The sequence below is a fragment of the Plecotus auritus genome (assembly GCF_963455305.1).
Source record: "Plecotus auritus genome assembly, chromosome: 12".
NCBI classification, from domain to species: Eukaryota; Metazoa; Chordata; class Mammalia; order Chiroptera; family Vespertilionidae; genus Plecotus; species Plecotus auritus.
The window spans coordinates 3,244,031-3,260,087 of record NC_137778.1 but is presented as its reverse complement, the minus strand read 5'-3'; the positions used below and the strand labels follow the sequence as shown (position 1 = coordinate 3,260,087).

Genomic DNA, 16,057 nt, shown 5'->3' with positions numbered 1-16,057 from the left:
GAACTCTGACATCCCAGGGCTGCAGGGGCGTGCCCCCCTGCGAGCCCCAGACTCCCGGGGTGTTTTAGTTAAGGAGAGGAGCTGTTCTTGGTATCTTTGTAGCTAAGGTGCCTGGGCCAGTCTGATGCAAGGAGCCCAGCAGCTCAGGAAATCCCCTGGAATCACACCAAGAAACTCAGTATCTTCTGCCCAGGACCCCTCCCTCCTCACAGCATTCTGGAGGCAATTGTGGCGTCCTCTGCCTTTCATCTCGGGCCACCTGGAGCACCTTACGTTACTGGTCACATTTTACCCTCTTCACTCTCTGGGGGCTGGGGCTTGGCTCACTGCAGCCCTTTTGGAAGACCGAGGACTTTGCAGTTGGTGTTGGTAGGGTCCAAGCCCCTCTGCCAGGGACTGGACCTCCTGGGACGCCAGGTATTCGATGGAGAAACCATGAGAAGTTGTAGATACGTAAGAGAGTCTTTAATGTAGCCCAAGCAGCCATTGCTAACAAGGAGCCACTAGACAAAGCAGTTCTTCAAAGTAAAGTCCCATACCATAGCCGTACACCGGCCAAGTAACAATTCATCTTTCTCACACAGCAGCAGCAGCTTCTGTACCTACAGCAGCAGCCTGGTGGGCAGTAACATACTTTAATACCGACTCAGACAAAAGAGGCTTCTTTCCAAAATACTGACCTCACTATGTTGGGTTATAGATGGGCACGTTTGCCCAGTGTACATAGTCAGACTACTGTGGCCTTACTGTGCACCTGCGTATAGTATCTTAGCCTTAAACATTCTGACTAAGACTCCCACACTCAGAGTGGCCTTGCACATCCAGCGTACTCTGACCAGGTCCCCATGGTGTTATCATTGTTTATTTGTTGGTAGCAGCATGGTGAATGCCCTTCCATTAGATCATAGGGTCACGACTACTCAGTAATCATTTCTGGCTGCAACTTTAAAAGATGCTGAAATTTTTAACCACCTCTAACATTTCCTATAGCCAAAAATTACACTTTAATTATCTAAGTAGGGCAATGATGCCACAAACACATTTGAGGGTCCCTCACTGCAAAGACCAGGAGATGAGGAAGCAGTTAAATTTAAGGACAAGCACATCTGGAGAGGGAGTGAGGTATTGGCAAAAAATAAATAAATCTATACATATAAAGAGGTAATATGCTAATTTGTCTGTATGGTGAAGTGTCCCAGTCACCACCAGTCTGTGGGCGGGGACGGGGGCGGGGACTTCCGCCCTCAGCGCTAACTTCACGCTGCCTGCGTGTGTCCTCGCCCAGTGCTGAGGTGAAGCTGCCTGCCTGCATCCCCGGCTACGGATGTGACACTGCCTGCGTGCGTCCCTGTTCAGCACTAACGTGACGCTGCTGGTGGGGGGGCTGCCTGGGCTTGACAGGGCACCTCAGGCTTTGCCCCCCGCCCCAGCGCCAGGCCGGGAGACCTCAGGCTGTGTCCCCCGCCCAGCAGGGTTTGACAGGGGGCCTCAGGCTGTGCCCCCCACCTAGCACTAGGCCGGGAGACCTCAGGCTGCTTCCCCCCCTGCCCCGGCACTGGGCTGGGGGACCTGAGGCTGCGCCCTCCACCTAGTGGAGCTTGACAGGGGACCTGAGACTACACCCCCCCACACACCTGGCGGGGCTTGACAGGGGACCTGAGACTGCACCCCCCCCACACCCGGCCGGGCTGGGGGACCTGAGGCTGTGCCTCCCACCCAGAGTGGCTTGACGGGGGTGGGGCCAGCCGGGTCTGGGTCTCACCCTATGGGGGTGGAGCCAGCAGAGTCTGGGTCTCCTGTGTTTTTGAAGCACGTGCGGGTAGTGGGTGGGGACTTGACTCTAGGTCCTGCGGCACGCCACAGACTCTGACAGGAGGGAGATTTTATATATATTTTACTAATTTTCTTTCATCTCTGACACTTCTATTATAGAGAAAGGGCAAATAGCAATATTACAATATTTCTTCTAATTAATTCCCTTTTAATGTGTACGAATTTCGTGCACCAGGCCACTAGTAAAAAATAAATACTGGAATGGGACAAGTAGATCTAGGTTCTACTCTTGGTTTGATCGTTAGTCAGCTGTGTGACTTTAGTAAACTTTGTAACCTCTCTGAGCCTCAGGTTCCTAAAAACATGGGTGGGTTACAGGTTAGATGACCTCCAAGATCTTTCTTAGTTATCAAGTCTGACTTCTGTGTGAATAGAAGTCAGTGATTTGGACCAACCTTACAATCACTGCCAAAAAGCCCAAAGCATTTATGAGAAGTTAATTGCAGATGGTCTAATACTAGTCATTATTAGTATTGGAGAGACTCCAATGTCAGAATTATTCAATATAGTTTAAAGTGAACTAAAATGTAAAGGACACAAAAAGAAAGAGTTCACATACAAAAGGCTTGCATACGTAGTCTATAAATATATATAAAGAGAGGGCAGCTAGCTCCAAATTCGTGATGGGTAACCATAAACTCACTGAATGCATGGTTGCCGGGGGGAATACAGAATAAAAGCAGGGATGTGTGTGCCCTTGGGAAATTTCCTATCTATTTGGGATTCCAAATAGCCATAGAAACAAGTTTACACTTCAAAGAGCCAGAGAAAGGCATCTTCTCTCCTCAAAGACTTGAAAAGAAACCTTTGAGAGGGTTAGGAGCTGAGAGAACAGCGAACGGGGGTGGGAGGGGGGTGGTACTTGTGCATCCCTGAGAGCTGACCCAGGGGTCTGAGGAAGGCCTGGCCGTGGGAGGAAGCCCACCTGTGCGTTAGGCAGAGGAAGAAGAGGGAACCTCAAGGACGGGGAAGCAAGCACCAGCGGGTCATTGTGTAGTGTATTGGCGAAACCCAGGAGGACTCCACGTGAATAAGCTCAGTGCAATAAATGGAGATGGCCACGCTGTCCGCAGCGGCAGCCTCGCCAGGACAAAGGAAACGCAGTTAACCTTTGCACTCTGAGGGCTTGGATTTAAGTGTGAAGAGTAGAGACAAAAACACTCTTTTTGGCTAAGTTCGTAAGCACATTGTATCTCTGTAATGGCTGCCTTAAAAATACCCCAGCCTGGTGGTTTACAACTTGTGGGGTGCAAGGTGGGGCAGTCCTTCAGTCCCCTTGACTCGATGTTTGGGATGTTTCGGTGCCTTGAGGATGCTCCTACCATTGAGCCCCGAGTCCAGGGTGCTCCCCCTTCTCCAGCACATGGACAAGGGCTCAGTGAACGAAGGCTCCCTTCCTGTGCTGATGAAGAGCCGGTATCCATCTGGGATGGACAAGGGCACCCTTGTGAGCAGCCAATCAGAAGCCAGCATACCCCACAGAGGGGATTTGCTACTGGAAACACTTCACGGTCCAGAGGGTGAGATGCCTCCTCTTGCGGGGCTGCTGGGACGTCAGGCACAGAACGCAGGCCTGCCTGGAGGGGTTCGTCCTCAGTGCGGTACTCCTCGCAGCTGGGAGACCAGCTCTAAGGCAGGGTGCCCCCGGGGTCCTCCAAGCCTGGCGCACCCACCTTCTCAGCGCAGCTTCCTTACGGGCTGTCGGAATCCACATTGGAGGCGGGAGGCTGTGTGGGTGAGGACTCACACAAACAAGGGCAGTGAGAAGTGACGAGCTGTTATTTTAGGAAAGAAGGGGAGTAACTCCACGGAAGGGCCTGGCCTACCGTGAAAGGAGCACTCGTGTCTCGGGGAAATGTCACAGGACAGGCTTTGTTGGGACTATAATGCCATGTCTTTGGAGGAAGGCCTCAGGACCGGTGGAACCCGATGTTCGATGAACCACTGCATGGGCAGGAGGAAGGTCCCTGACCTCAGTTAAGTCCTGTGACGCTGAAGCAGGTCCCAACACCGAGTTCTTACACTCACACCGCTGGACAAGCTGCAGGCGAGACCGTGAGCCTCGAGAGTGTAGGGATCTCGTCTAGTTCCCCTCTGCGTCGCCACCTGGCGCCGTATACATTTCTTGATGCATGCATGCATGAATGAATGGGAGACACTCAGAAGTAATGGGTCCGAGGAATAGTACAAAGCGCTCAGGGGTAACTTCAAGGTGTCTGTGGCAAACAACGGCAGCCGTGGGGATTGTGTAGGGACGATACGGGAGTTGTTTTATCCACTGTGCACGCTGCTAACGCCATGATCATTCAACCCCAGGTTTGTGAGTATTTTGGGCTGCGACATGTGTGATGCTTTGGTGTGAAACTGGTGCTCCTGTTTGCGCTGGAGAATGATGCGTGTGCCTGAGTTGTGGGGTTGACCCCTGCGGAAATGTCTTTGAGGTGATGGATTCTGCCTCGTTCGGGGAAACCAAGCACCTCATGAACACGGTTTTCTGTAACGGCTTGACCGGTGTTTGAGAAGAGAAAACGGCCTTCTGTTTGCAATGTCATCTTTCCATCCTTTTCTCAGACATTCAGTGACGTGTAACTGCCGCTCTTACACCGACCCTGGAGGATGAGCGAGGTCCCGGCTGGGACAGGCCTCTGAAAGCAGGGCGTTGGCTGCAGTTGTGTGGACTCCCGGTCAGGCCCGCATTGGACATGACGGGTTAGACGGGGAAGGAAAGATACAGCATTTCCAACTGGCGAAGGCCGTTCTCAGGAATCGCTAGGCGACAAGATGGAAGCAGAATGCTTTTCAGAAATATAGGGTCCCAGTGTAAACCCACTTTTCAAAGTGCCTTTAATCCAGTAAAACAAGGCATGGTGTGCGAGCCAGTGAGTGCATGGTCTCACTGCTGCCATGATGGGTGGCACTGTCTGCTGTCCCCTGACTCCGGCTGTCCTACGGCGAAAGCCCTGCCACATTCCCCCCTGGACTGCGAGAGGGTACCACCCGGCCACGGGGCCACCACACCGTGCACGTGGGAAGCGGTCCCGGCCAGGAGCATCAGCTCTGGGCTGTGGCTTCAGGGAGAATGAGAAGCGGGACGCCTTTCCTTCTGTCTGAGTGACAAGCTTTGTGAAGCCCTGTCCACATTTATGACCCCACCTCTCCTTCTTTTCTTTTTTTTTTTTTCCAATTACAAATGTTAAAAACATGTAAAAAACGAAAGGCCCTTCGGTGTTCTTCCCTGATGCCCCTCGCAGCTCCCAGAAGTAGGAAGAGCTAACAGTGTGGTGTGTGATGCTTTCAGATCCGAACCCAGGCGCCTACAACCTGTGTTCCCTGATGTTCTGGGTAGAGAAGCAAGGTCAGACCACCATCAAGGTCACCCAAGAGCCTGTGGAGAAATCCAGCTTGTGTGTTTCATGTGCCCATAAACATATCTCTGTGTATACACCCTATTTTGTATGCTTATCTGGTGCTCTTTAAAACTCTGTGCATCAGTTGCCAACGTTCACACATCAGGATATTTCACGTAAAAAATCTGAGGTCTGGTTAATCCTAAGAAACAGGAAGACCTGCAAACACACAGGCACATTTTTTTCTGGGGCAACAACTGGCCAGATGTGGGGAGAAACAGCCCCCATGGACACACAACCTGCTGTTTGCTACCGGCCCCGCCGCCCCCCCCCCCCCCGACCCCACCGCAGATTGGTCTGGCTGCACATAAATTTGCACTTCCGCTGGTCCCTGTAGGCCAGGGGTGGGCAAACTTTTTGACTCGAGGGCCACAATGGGTTCTTAAACTGGACCGGAGGGCCGGAACAAAAGCATGGATGGAGTGTTTGTGTGAACTAATATAAATTCAAAGTAAAGGAGCGGAGGGGAGAGCAAGAGAACCGGATAGAACAGCCGGATCTGGCCCGCGGGCCGTAGTTTGCCCATGGCTGCTAGGCAGATAGTTGCTTTTGCAACTCTGTTCACTGCGTATCAGACTTAACAAAAAATGTTATAGGACAGGGTGACCTACAATGAACTGTCCAAACTGGGGCACTGGGAGTGAGAAGAGGCGCTCTGAGTAATTACACCAGGGCAACGGTAGCCTAATCCAAGACCGTCCCAGACGAGCCAGGCCAGGTGGCCTCCTTTATAGAGCACTTCTCTGACTGAGGAAAAACTGAGACCAGAGGAGGCTGCGATTTGCCTGCATAATCACCAGTAAACGCGTGGCAGCGCTGCCCAGCTCCCCGTCTGCTGCTGCCTCCATGGAACATGCCCTATGTGATATGTACACGTATGTCCCCCCTTGCATGCCTGGGTTTTTTACAGTTAATAGTCATCACAGAGCTAATTCCCTGTGAGGACGCACAACTGGTAGCTTATATCAGCAGTAATTTCTATTATGAATGTAATGACTTGAGCCATCACATGTCTAGAGATGTTTAAACACTGGTCGGCTTGAGAACCAGAGAGAAAATGCAAGTGAAGCTTCTCGTTGTACTAGCTACAATAGGAGGCACATTTAGAAGTGCTAATTGTTCTCATTGTTAAAGTAAGTCTCTGATAACTGGCTTACTAAAAACACTATGTATTGGTTTCTTGATCATTGACTATTGGCTGGTAATTAATAGTAATTATGTCTTTAAGAGATGTCCCAGATCCCGAGTTCCCAAATCCTTAGCCGGCTGTCTGTTGCCTTGTTGAGTTTCCAAGAGATACTTGTACAGAGAGCGCGCCTGGTACGACCAGCCGGTGCTCTTAGTCATGCTCTCAGACTTTGGCCCCAAGCCCCAGTCTGGCCTCCCATCCCAGAAAACGGGACTGGACCACGTGTGAGCGTGGAGGCACCGCCTAGCTGGCCATGGAGGCTGAGGCTAAAGACGGGCTGGGACGCTCTGGACGGTGCCTTCCCAATACCTTGTGTGGCTCGCACATGTCCTTCCGAGACCCTGCAGGCTGATGCAGTACAGACAGAAGGAGGCTCTGCTTGCCCAAATCAAGCCAGAGCTGGCCTATGCCACCCTCCAAGCTGCCTAGCCCTTGGAATGGGCTCTGGTCCCAGTGAGCTTTTTAAACGTCGGCCATCACCCACGCAGGTGACATGACCAGGACACTGTCTCCACACTGGCCTTGCGAGTCGAGAAGAGCCAAGGAAAGCAAAGTGAGCCAAGATCCCTTTCCCGCCCCGTGAACGCTGAGCCCTCAGGACAGCGTCCTGCCCGCGGCCTGGGCGCGCGCCTTTTCCTTGACCTCTGTGGGAGCTGCTTTCCTGTGGGGCGGCTTGAGGAAGGAGAGGCCAGTGCCCAGCCACGCCTTTCGACTCAAAATGTAAACCACACACGTGACTTTTCCTCGACTCTGCCTCTAGAAACTTGAAGAGGAAGGGCTGTTTCTGAATGAACCAAGTCCACGTGCATGAAACAGATGCCCCCAGTGGAGGTGATGTCCGGGCCTGGGAAGTGCTCACACTTTGGCTGTATTGGTAGAAGTGAAAATAGCCATTAATTTCAGTCGTTTTACTCGTTTTAAATTTTTTAATTGGTTGATTTTAGAGAGGAAGAGAGAAGCATTGATTTGTTGTCCCACTCCTTTATGCATTCATTGGCTGCTTCCTGTATGTGGCCTGAGGATCAAACCCTCAGTTGGTGCATCAGGGTGATGTTCTAACCAACTGAATCGGGCGGGGCCTCTTTTTGCTCTTTTAACATGGTTACTAGAAACCCTACAGTGACCCGCTGCTCACATTATATTTGCACCGGACCGAGCTGTTCTAGGTGCGTTGTCACACACGTAAATGAAGCAGCATTCAGGTGCCAGGGTGACCCTTTGCCATCCCAAGCCTGACAGGAGGCGGCTTGCGAGCTGTTTCCCAGCGCACCTCGTTCATCAGTGAGACCCCAGTGTGGCCGGGCGTCCGGCGCGGGGAAGTCCCAGCAGGGCCTTTCCACCAACTGTGACAGGAGAACGCGGTGCAAGCGCTTGGCACCTCTTCCTCTAAAGGAGGCTGGTGAATAAAAGGACTGACCTCCTTCCCCGCATCTTCAGTGGCTCCCTTCCTGCAAGCTCCTTGCCAGCCGATCCCCGAGGGGCACCTGCTTGTTCCGACACCAGCCCTTACGCTCCTCTGCCACATCACGTGGAAGGCAGGTGGGTCCACGCAACGCCAGCTGTGGGTGCCATATGGGAAAGCCATACCGTACAGAGCGTTTCCGAAGCCAGGGGAGAGGAGCGTGTAACCGATCGAGCTTATCTCTTCTTTGCCTTTGAAATTTTAATCATTGAAATATCTCCAGGCTATAATTAGAATTATATTCCGAGATCATGCCGAGTTAAAACTAAATATGCACTTTGTTTTTTATGAGTGTATGTAGGGATGCATGTGGATGTGTGGAAATGCAGGCTGACTGTCTGGATACGGACGGGGTGGACTTTCCAATAAAAGGTGGAGAGGGCGCGTATCTGTCTGCTGCGTCAGGGCCCTTCGTGGGTGAGGCAGGCATGCCCGCCTCCTGTAAGTGGTTGGAGGGGAGGTTCTGTTTCTGCTTCCACCTGACGTAGGTGCAGAGGTCACTTACGTAACTGCCAGAGGGCGATGGGGAAGGTCATTCTCTTGTCCGAGCCCCACCGCCGGATGTGCCTCATGTACCACCAAGAGCCTAGGCCCGGCCCCCGGCTGTGTTTTCCCGTGGAGTAACCTCTCTCCTTCTTCCCCTCTACCTCCTCTAGGCAGGACAGGGCTGCTTGCTGACCTCTTGCCCAGTTTTGCTGCGGAGATTATGCCAGGTATTCAGTCATTTAACTCTTCATTTGCTTAATTTGCTGTCATTCCATCTGTCTGGCTTCTGCATTAGTCACTGATTGCTCCTTTAATGTATCTGCACATTTGTCTATGTGTCTGTGGTCTTCTCCAGGACAAACTAAGCCCATTGGGAGAGCCTTTAAATTGTATTTCTTCCGTTACTAGACCCTCAAAAAAGTAATGAAAATTAAAAATGGCTGAGATGGGTACCCAGTCCTGACCACACATGCCAGGCGTGCAGGCTCCCTGGCCACCTCCATGCCCAGTGTCTCAGCTGCACCCATCCAGCACTAAGTATCCTTAACAGAGTCATTACTCGTCTGCGTCCCTTAGGCCCTAAGTTATATGTTACCCATTCATTAGTGTGCACCCATGCTACTCTGAACTTCCCTTATAACTTTATCGGAACTTTTTTCTTCAAACTTAATGAGAGCTGTGCACCCCTCCTCCCTTGAAGAGCATACATCTACATACCTACTTTGCTTTGTGTACAACTTCAGCGCCTTCTGGGGCCCCTCAGTCCTAGGGGGGCTGTGGACTGTCTCAAGGACACCTGTCCTGCTTTTTGTGTAGCTTAAGTTGAACGCAGCAGCCTAGACAAGCCACCATCAGGTTGGTGCCGCCTGCAGTCCATAAGGAAGAGGCTCGGACAGAACAGGAATGGACCATGGGGGCGGCACATCCAGACTCGAGGCAGGAAGGGGTTCCCTCTTGCTTTGGAGGGTTTCTTCCCACAGTTGCAGAGCTGCCTAAGGTTGCCAGCAGCAGTGAGATACAAATATGCATGGCCATTGGTTTTGCTTTGATTCAAGGCTTCAGAAACACCCAGAGTCTTCCCAGTGGAGTGTCCCTCATTATTCTTCCGTGAATTCCTGGCTCTTTTCCAATAGCTGACGAGCCCAATACAGACATTCTTCTTCCTGTTCATCCCAAGGTCGCACAGAGCTGTCTCTTTGTGATCCCCCTTATCCAGAATTGTGTCAGTTTGTACCTCAGAGAAACAATGTTACATTGCATCGCTTCTTCACATTAGAGGTTATATCCCCCAAGAAAGAGTTGCTGTATTTTTCATCTCTGCTCCTGGATACCTGGATGCCCCTCCCTTTTGGCTGTAAGAATCCTTTCTGGGATAACAGTGTTTCTTCAAGGGCACCTGCAGTCTTTTCTCCTTGACTGCCTGACCCGCCTTGTGGCCACCCCGCCACACACCTCACCGACTCCTCAGGGCTCACAGCTGTCTCAGGGCACGTGACGCTGCGTTATTCCCAGGCCAAAGCCTCAGCCATCCAGTGCCTCACAGGAATGCTCTCCGGGCCACACTAGTGACGAGGTCTCTCTCTCTTTTCTGCAGAGCGGAGACCTGGCCGCTTCGAACGTGTTTCAGGGGGATGCGGGCAGGGACAGACAGGAAGCAGGAGCTGTTTTCTCTCTGAGGAAATCTGTCTAAACAAAGATCAATAGCTTTGCCATGATCATAAACCTACGCAACAAAAATGTCACGTTTTCAAGCTCTAACTGAATGGCCACTTAATCAAAGGAGTATTTAATACCCCAAATTTAAGAAAGTAACGCGTAGTTAAAGTCCATTGTAAAGGGATTTTTTTGTAGATGATTTTCAATCAAAATTGCTGTAGTCTTTTAGCTTTTAAGGGAAACCGCGCTCACTCTGGCCTCCCACGCCTCCAGTGGGGCGTTGGGTCCCACAGCAAGTCAGCAGCTGGGCGGGGTCAGTGTCTCTGTCCTTGTCTCTGGTCGTGGTTCGTTGCACAGGTATCAGCCCCGATGCTGAGTTCAGGAAAGGTGTTCCGGGGAGATGGGCAGGGAAACGGATGGAGACGTAAGGACACGGACCACCTAAACACGTTCTGATTTGGACCAGGTAGACATGGAGAAATGTCTCAGGGCTTACACTTCCAGCAACAAGATTAACGACTCCCCAAGATACGTACTCACAGAACCCACATTCTAGCTCAGCAGACCCGTCCCCTCCCAGGCACCAGTCTGTGTGCTCCGGTCCCACACCCGTCCTGACACTGCAATCAGCGCGGTAAACCCGTTCCCCGGGCCGGGCCCTGAGCCACCGTGGCTTGTGCTGGGCATTATCGTGCTCATAGGACCTGGTGACCATCCCTTTTCACGCCCCAGCCCTGGGGGGTCTGCACTTCTCACTCTCCCAGTGCCTCCCGAGTTTGGGGGCTCTGTGCCCTCTGTCCCAGCCCTCCCCCCGTGCCTCTTCATGGGGAGATGCCGGCGAGCGGGCCATCCTGACACGGCTTCTCTGTGCGTCCTTCCAGAGTGGGTGTTCGTCGGGCTGGTGATCCTGGGCGTCTTCCTCTTCTTCGTCCTGGTGGGCATCTGCTGGTGCCAGTGCTGCCCGCACAGCTGCTGCTGCTACATCCGCTGCCCGTGCTGCCCGGACTCCTGCTGCTGCCCTCAGGCCTGTGAGTAAAGGGCTGGGCTGGGGGGGGGGGGGCAGCCCGCAAGGATCCGTGACCCACGGGGCGGCTGTGTGCCCGACTTCCTTCTCCACCTCCTTTCCTTCCACCCGAAGTGTCGCCCATCCCATGCGCCCTCCCCGCGGGAGCCCCGCTTCCAGAGCCGACACCCTGGTGTGCCATCCCACCTCCACTCACCTCTCCGTGCTTGTCCACGCCCGTCACCAGCATGTGCCGTCCTCGCTGAGACTGGGATGCAGGAAGGGCAGGTGCAGGAGGCTGAGGCTGTGGGAGAGGCGCCTGCCCTCTCCCGGGGCGTTCAGACTCGAGGAACCTTCTCTGGTCACGCCTCTCACAGCAGAGAACCCCTCTGTGACGAGCGGAGTGTGCAGACCACAGCCTTGGGTACCATCCAGCCCCTGGCGGGTTTTATGGGCTCCCATGACCAAAGGGTCCACAGAAGAGCGAGTCCTCCTTTGGGGATTCCCAAGGTGCCAGGCCCAGGTAGGCATCACGTGTGGAACCCCTGCTGTCAACCAAACACAGCGCGCAGGAGAGAGACATGGCGCTATGGTTAGTACCCTCGGGAATAGCGCACTTCCGGGAGCCAGGTTATCTGCTCTGCTTTTGGGCTCACAAGCAGCCCCTTGCTTTGCCGCTAGAAGAGGCTCCAGCTCCCTTGGAAGCTGCCCTGGGCAGCCCCGGGGCTGGGCCGCCTACGCAGTGTGGCTAAGCGTGGGCTGCTGCTGTCACGGAGCCGCTTAGTGACTCAGTTGCCAGGTGCCAAACACTGCACTTCCTGATGTCATCTGCTGACGGAGCCCGAGGAGTCCACGGCAGCAGGGAGAGGGCTTCCAGTTAAGTGGCTCAGGCCTAGGAGAACACACACATACATGCACACATAGGCACATACACACACATGCACATGAGCACACACAGGCATACATAGGCACACGCATACATAAGCACCCCCCACACACAAATAGACACACACAGGCACACACAACATATACACGTACATGCGCTAACACGTGTACATAGACACATAACACACACATGTACACACATGCATCGGAGCACAACATGCACCTGCAGGCGTAAGCACACACATGCACATGTATGCACATATAGGCACACACATGCACACATCCGGGAGGTCCCTAAAGTGCATCCTCAGGGACGTGAGGTGTGAGGGTTGTGAGGGTGGGACCATATAATCTCTTGCTCTTCATCTCCCTCCACAGTGTATGAAGCAGGGAAAGCAGCAAAGGCCGGGTACCCTCCCTCTGTGTCCTGTGTCCCCGGCCCCTACTCCATCCCCCCTGTCCCCTTGGGAGGAGCCCCCTCATCGGGCATGCTGATGGACAAGCCGCATCCACCTCCCCTGGCTCCAAGCGACTCCACTGGAGGAAGCCGCAGTGGTAAATGTGGTTCCATTCTGCCCTGCCCGCGCTCCTCCTTGGCTTCCACGCGGGGACTAGCTGATGGCGATGTCAGCTCAGGGACGCTCCTTTGGGAAATGGTTGTCTCCATCCCAGAAGCTAGTCAGTATTTCCTCCTCACTCCCTAGTGCGCAGGACTAGCCGGCCGGTGCCGAGTGCCAAGACGTGTGGGACGTGGTTGTGTCTGGGCCGTGTGCTCCAGCCCGCAGAAAGACGCTTTATCAGGCATTTGGGTGCTAAAGAGTGTGGGACTGGGGGACTATAGGAGAGAGCTGGCTGCCAAGTCTTCCGGGAAGAGGTGAGGTCTGAGCTGAGCCTGCAGGAATGAGAGGACTGGGAGAGCAGAGTGGGGGGTCACTGGGCACCCCCAGGAGGCAGCAGGTGGAGCCCGAGCAGGGAGAACACACTGTGTGTTTGATCGTGTCCAGCTCACCGGTCTGGCTCCCAGAAGAGCTGGGGCTCGGTGCACAGCAGCGGCGTCCTGAGCGGAGCGGTGACGTGGTGACGGGCACGTGGTTCATGGGGGATAGTGAGTCGGACCCCGAGCTGAGATGCAGCTGAAGTCGTTCAGAGGAACAAGTGAGCATCTGGGTGGAGATCATGAGCTGAAATGAGGGCAATCAGGAGCTTGGAGAGGAGCCCATCAGGCAGGAAGTGGAAGTAACGGTGGTGCGCGTCACAGCCCGCAGTGAACTCATTGGTCCAGAGGCCTGTTTAGATGAGATTGGCCCCACCTAGGGAAGATGAGTCATGGTTATGGACCGGGTGGAACGGGGGTGGGTAGCGCTTAAGGTGTTGCTCTCCTGGAGGCCTTGACCAGGACCACAGAGCAGAAAGGTTGAAGATGTGTGTAGGAGACTTAGCAGGTGATTTGTAAATCCCGGGGTGGGTGAGCCACGGGGATGGGGAAAGCAGGCATTTCTGCTCTGGGGGCATCTGGACAGGGACCAGGGCCTCGCCCAGTGGTGAACTGTCGGTACCGACCGACCGTGGACAGAGCAGACGTCCTCAGTGAGTAATCGGCATTTGTGTTTTTCTCTCCCTGGAACTATTCACAGAATCCTGTCACCTGAGACCGGAAATGAGTCACAGGCAGGGAAGTGGAAGTTAATGATCAAAGACGCAGGGGATTAGAGAGAGAAAGGCAGCCACTGCCCAGGGGGGTGGAGGACCCAGAGCCATCCAGGGAACTTATCTCAGACTCTATGGGCTGCTTCCCTTTCTCCAGTTTCTCTCCTTCCTGCCTTCCCACCAGAATCCTCCCCCATACTTTTAAATCAATGAGTCTCTTAATGAAATGACTCATGTTCCTAGAATGGCAAGGACTTCCTCTCTCCTGTTTCCAGCCTTCCCCGGCCCCTGCTGAGGCAGTTCCGTCGTTTCGGCCTGGCTGCCGTGCTAACCAGCTGTAGTCAGAAATGGCTGGGAACGAGGACAATGTCTTACTTCCCATGGTGAGAAGCCCCTGGGGTTGGCTGGTGGAACAGCTCATGGCATCACGGAAGGGCTGTTCTTTCCACTTGCTCTACCCTCCTGGGCGCCCCCTGGTTCTCCCTCGATGGCCGCCATCGTTCTGGGAACTGCATTCTGAGGCAGGAAGCAGACATGCTTCCTCCCCGCCCGCTTTGACAGGCCTTTGCCAGAAGCCCCTCCTCCCGTCGACATCTGCAGTCTTAGTGGTGAGCACTGTGCCCCAGGCCCTTCCTAAACCTGATTGGCTTGGACTAGTCAAGACCCATCTCTTGCCCTGGCTGGCGTGGCTCAGTGGATAGAGCGTCAGCCTGTGGACTGAAGGGTCCAGGGTTCAGTTCAGGTCAGGGGCACATGCCTTGGTTGTGTGCTCGATCCCCAGTGTGGGTGTGCAGGAGGCAGCCAATTGACGATTCTCTCTCATCATTGATGTTTCCATCTGTCTCTCCCTCTCTCTTCCTTTCTGAAATCAATCTATCTATAATAATAAAAGGGTAATATGCTAATTAGACCGGACATCATTCCAGACGTCCTTCCTGACAAAGCCAGGGCACGAGGGAAGCCAGCCCGGGTCCCAGGTGCCAGAGGGAAGCTGGTGCCGGCAGCCAGGGGAAGGAAGGCGTACTCTTGCATGAATTTTCATGCATCGGGCCTCTAGTATATATATAAAAGACTCATCTCTTAGACCAAAGCACTTACTGACCTTGGAAATGAACAAAACCAGGGCTCTGTGACAGGAAAGGGGATGTCACACCAGCCTGGCCTTGTGGGTGTCCCTGCTGGGCACATTTCTGTCCTCCTGGTCCCACGACCAGAATTACTGCTGACGCCAACGTTCTGTTTAGATTATTCTCTCAAGCATGTTAGACATGTTAAAAAAGGCCGTTTTATAAAGATGTAAATTTAGCTTATTTTGTATTTACATGCCACCTCAGTTTTGGAGTAGTCACCTAGCAACAGTAACTTTTCAGATTCTGTTTGTACACAGTACTCTTTTGCACACTGGGTGGTTGCAAAGGCAGCTTTGAGGAGCTGCGTATAGAATAGCCAGTTAGCTACCGCGTGGGAGACGGGAGAGGCACCGATTCCTTCTCCCATCCTTCATGGCGGCTGGTGAGGACCTCCTACAATGAAAGATGGCCTCCTCCTCCCCGCCTGGACCCACCCCTTCAGCTCTTGTTTTCTCTTCAGTGGACATGCACACTGTGCCCGTTCTGCCTCACATCTCCAGCCTGCCTTCTTCCGGGACTCTTCCTATCGACCTTTGGAACCTTCCGTTATAGACAACACCCTCTGCCGCCCCCCTGCAGCCCTCTGAGGTCACATCCCCACCCTTGTCACCTCTTCACTGCCAGACTCCTTGGGAGAGTTTTGAACATTTCATGTCTGCATGTCCCCTGCTCTCGTCAACTCCCCAAACTTCCATCTTGCTCTTGCCGTCACTCCAGAAGCCATCCCGCCAGGCCGCCTCTTGCTAAGGCTAGTGGGTCTTCCTCAATCCTGGCTCCCCTGAGCTATCAGGGGACCTGCCACCCTCACCCACTCTTTGCTTTGCCTTCCTCCTCGTGGTGTTCTGTGACATTTCCTACCTGCTGGCTGTCCCTTTGTGTGTGGCCCAGAGGCCAGTGTTCCTGTCCACGTCCCCAGGGAAATCAACTCACTCCCAGGCTGTAGCCATGGTCTGTATGCCGATGCCTCCGACCTCTCCTCTGATCCCCAGTCCCCGGGTTCGACTGCCTTCCTCACGTCTCCACTGGATGCCTGCAGGCTTTTCAACCTCAGCCTCTGGGAAATGGAATTAATCTGCTGTTTGTCTACTTCAACTTGGCCGTTTCTTATTTCAGTGGCTGGCATTGTCCACCGACTAGCCAAAAGCTGGGGCTTCACCCTCCTCTCATCCTCGCCCTCACTTCCCGCATCCAGTTGGTCAGCAAGTCCTTCAGACTGTAGCTCAGAATAACCTCGAACCAGTTTTCTGCCCTCCATCTCCATCCCAGCTCTGGTCCCTCCATCTCCATCCCAGCTCTGGTCCCTTCATCTCCATCCCAGCCCTGGTCCCTCCATCTCCATCCCAGCCCTGGTCCCTCCAT

At 53.6% G+C, this 16,057-nt stretch overlaps 1 protein-coding gene across 3 annotated transcripts in view; it reads left to right on the top strand.

The window, feature by feature from the left end:
- The window catches only part of ILDR2 (immunoglobulin like domain containing receptor 2), a 56,627-nt gene that overhangs the window by 24,885 nt on the left and 15,685 nt on the right, over positions 1 to 16,057 (top strand). The window contains exons 4-6 of one of the 3 annotated variants that reach the window (XM_080647295.1): positions 8,548 to 8,604; positions 10,915 to 11,061; positions 12,300 to 12,476. In XM_080647295.1, coding sequence (XP_080503421.1) covers positions 8,548 to 8,604; positions 10,915 to 11,061; positions 12,300 to 12,476 — 381 coding nt within the window. The remainder of the gene's footprint in view (positions 1 to 8,547; positions 8,605 to 10,914; positions 11,062 to 12,299; positions 12,477 to 16,057) is intronic. The other 2 variants (XM_080647297.1, XM_080647296.1) reach the window with 2 other exon arrangements.